The 3,635-nt window shown below is 49.2% G+C and overlaps 1 protein-coding gene across 2 annotated transcripts in view; it reads left to right on the top strand.

Annotated features, from left to right (window-relative positions):
* Positions 1 to 3,500: 3,500 nt before the first annotated feature.
* Igsf5 (immunoglobulin superfamily member 5) overlaps positions 3,501 to 3,635 on the top strand; it is a 36,872-nt gene continuing 36,737 nt past the window's right edge. For both annotated transcript variants that reach the window (XM_026777558.1, XM_026777557.1), the window contains exon 1: positions 3,501 to 3,558. In XM_026777558.1, coding sequence (XP_026633359.1) covers positions 3,501 to 3,558 — 58 coding nt within the window. The remainder of the gene's footprint in view (positions 3,559 to 3,635) is intronic.

Genomic DNA, 3,635 nt, shown 5'->3' with positions numbered 1-3,635 from the left:
TGCCTGGTAGGCCATTGTTGGGGCTCCCCACAAACATGCCCGGAGTGTTTACTTTCCAGCTTCCATGGGGTTGAAAATTAAACAGGGAGGCTGCTCTCAGGGCTCAAAATCCCAGTGATTTATCAGTTCTGGGAATAGGCGAGAGCTCTGGTGGAATTCAGAGGAGGCTCTCAGATTCACAAGCAGGGAAAGCAGTCTCATTCCTGGGCAATCTTGTGAACTGCCATCTCCCTGATGAGTAGCTTCATGGGTCGCTGCTGTTGCCGCTGGGGGTTCCAGGAGGGAAGGCAGGGCCAGTGAAGAGACAGGCCCCACCAGTAAGGAGGCAGAATCGTAGGGAGGTGAAAGGCCTCCATCAGGGGGACACTGCAGTAAGGAAGCAGTTCTGAAGACAGGAGCTCAGTTCCAGGCTCCAAAGTGAGGCAGAAATGCTGGGATCTTGCTCTGGAGGTCAGTCAGAGAGAGCCCCTTGCTCAGCTTTATTCTGACCGAGTTTGCTGTCCCCGAGAAGCCTTGGTCCTCTGTTCAGCCTGAAACAACGTGTTTCGACCCTTTCCAGTATAAAATATTTTCAGCAGTTTAGAAGCAAGGAGCAAGAGTTCTGAGGCAGCAGATTCATGGTCTTTCAAGATGCTGGGAGACCTGTCAAGTTTTCTGAGTGGTTTTCCTCCCTTGTCAGGCCAGTGAGGGAGGGGTAGGATGTTCACAAAACTTAAGACTTATGTTTTTGAAAAGATGATAGGTGTGTTTGTTTTTTTTTTCAACTAAAAGGAGGTCATTCTAAGCTTTTTGTAGCAAAATGAATGGAAGTTGAGTCTCAGGTTTGGGTGTAATTGTTTTTTGTTTTTTGTTTTTTTGTTTTTGTTTTTGTTTTTTTTTACTCTTTGCTCTTTAGGGGCCCACCACACAGCTCCCAAATAAATACATGGATACTTATTCTTACTTATAAATGCCAGGCCTTAGCCTGGCTTGTTTCTAGCCAGCTTTTCTTAAATTATCCCATCTTCCTTTGCCTCTGGGCTTTTACCTTTCTCTATTCTATATACCTTTCTTTTCTTCTTACTCTGTAGCTGGCTGGTACCCTCTTCTCTTTTTCTCATTCCTTCCTCAGTTCTCATTCTTCTCTCTATTCTCTGCCTGATAGCTCTGCCTCTCTCTCTCCTGCCTAGTATTGGCATTCAGATCTTTGTTAGGCCAATCAGGTGTTTTAGACAGGCAAAGTAGCACAGCTTCACAGAGTTAAATAAATGCAACATGAAAGAATGCAACACATCTTTGCATCATTAAACAAACATTACACAGCATAAACAAATGTAACACATCTCAAAATAATATCCCACAACATTTGGATCAACGCTCCCTCAGCGGTATTAGCTAAAGATTTCTGGCCTAGATCCATATTTAATTAAAGTCACACACGTCATTTTGGGTGTCCTGTAAATGTCCATTTTTCGAAGACGTCAGCGGCTGCACACACTGTCAAATGCTATGTCCGTAGTCATCACATCCTGGTGCAGTGGCCTCGCTGCTGACTCCTGGATTCTGCTGCTGGCCTGGGACAGCAATGAGGCAGCTGAGATAGGTCTATGGGACAGACACAGTGACACTGGCAGGCAGGAAGCTCCCCAGGGGAGCTCTTCCTGGGTTGTGATGACTGTGCCCTTATTCTATAACTCATCTGTCAGTGGTTGAAGCGTTTCCTGATGACCTTTGCCTGTCCTTTATTGCAGTTTCGGTAATGATCAGTAACTGTCTTTCAGGCTGGGCCTAGTGGCACACACCAGTCATCTGAAGAGACATCCTTTGCTCTACAGTATCTTTGAGTCCAGCCTGGGCTACACAAGACCCTATCCTAAAATAAACAAAACAAGTCAACCAAGCAGAACAACAACAACAAAACGTGTTTAGCTTTCAGAACTGGGCAGTTCAATCCCCCTCCTCTCCTGCTGACCAATAGAGCCATTCCTTTGTGAGTTTGTGTTAATTAAGCTTGAAAATTAGCAAATGATTTATTACCTACTTTGTAAGACTGGTTCTGGGCTCAGGGCTCAGTCTCAAAAGGTTGTGACTTCAGCAGCAGTGTGGCTGCCTGCTGACCCCTGTGGAGGAGGCATATTCTCCAGTTCTGCCCAGTACTTCAGGCCCACAGTGGGGCAGTACCTTAGTGGAGGTGTTTCGGCCCTCAGGTAGGAATGTGGGTGGTTAAAATTCTGTGCACATGCTGAGGTTTGGCCTCAGAGAGACAAAGGGGTAAAACCCCACCTTAATCCTTTTCCCTGAGTTGGGAGACCTGGGGATGAGTTTAGGTGTAAAGGGAAAGTCACAGGGAATGGAAACTCTCACTCTCATTTCCGGGATACGCACAGAGAGAGGTGGTAGTCATTTCCCCTGCCAGTGTGGACACCTCGCTGGCTGTGGTGCTTCAGGGCCCAGCAGAGAAGAAAAGAGAGCAGAGGACTGAACAGGTGCGTCTTCACGTGACAAAATCCCACCCCCAGAGTCCCGCGGGGACCCAGCATTGCTCAGTTTTGAGGGACCAGGTGTCCGCAGGCAGTGGTGTCCATGGAGGCCTCCCTGGAAACTCCCTGTGTCTCCGCTCTGCAACTGGGGGGGGGGGGATTTGGTAAACAGGCCCTGTGCTGAGGGCAGGAGCAATACTTTTCAGACAGCTTATGATGGTTTACTGTGCAGCTAGTTAGTGCCAGACTCTCCAGTGGGACCCACGATGCTGCGAGAAGGGAAAACGAAATGAAAAAAACTGAAGGATGGGCGGGTCATCAAAGAAGCAGGCGTCAGAAGGAGGGTGAGCCTGAGGGGAAGCTCTGGTGCTGCCAAACGGGTCCACAGAGCTCACTTCATCTGCCTCAAGCTTCCTGAGTATGACGTCACTCTTCCCACTAACCCCTCACTCCGCACAGGACCCTCTCTGTAGTGCCTCAACGGTGCCCAGCATGGCTCCGCCCCAGGCCCTTTGCACCTGTCCTTTCTTCTGTTTCTCCACTAGCGCGAACGTGGGTGCTGCCAGGAGCCTGTCCATGAGCACCTGCTTAAAGTGACCGCCAATACCTGGTTCTGTTTCCCTTCCCCTGCCTCACTGCCTTTGAATTGCCACTACAATCGTCTGTTCACCAAGTCCCATCTTCCCTTGAGCTCATGATGGACAGGAGATTGCCTTGGTGGTGGAAATGAAGAGCAGCCAACCACATTGCACTTTTTGGCCAGGAATTCCGAGTCGGGCTGTCCTGCTGAGTCTTGTCAGTTATACATGGGCTTAAGGTCAGGTCTTGTCCTTCACTCTGTAAGGTGAGCCACACTAGAGTTCTTGGAGGTCTGTGTAAACACAGTGATGGTTCTCCAGTGAGTCCCAAATGCGTCTTCTGAGAGAATACTGCCCTGCTTAATAGGCAAGGCCCCAGAGGTATCCAAAGGGTTGGTAGATCCCTTGGGCTCTAAACATCACTTCCTCCCTTCACTTTTCAGGGAAGAAGGATCATGCTGAGATGGAGGGCAGGTGGAGAGGAGTCCTGGCCGTGCTGGTCATCCTGGCTGGGCTGACAGGTAGGTGGAGTGGGTGGGTGGTCTGTTTACTTCAAAAGCAGGGTGGGAGGAAGGGTGAGCAGAAGATGCTGTAGGAC

The sequence above is a fragment of the Microtus ochrogaster genome, unplaced genomic scaffold (assembly GCF_000317375.1).
Source record: "Microtus ochrogaster isolate Prairie Vole_2 unplaced genomic scaffold, MicOch1.0 UNK72, whole genome shotgun sequence".
In the NCBI taxonomy this organism is placed as follows: domain Eukaryota; kingdom Metazoa; phylum Chordata; class Mammalia; order Rodentia; family Cricetidae; genus Microtus; species Microtus ochrogaster.
Note: the sequence above shows the minus strand (reverse complement) of the source record. Positions and strands in the feature narration are given on the sequence as shown.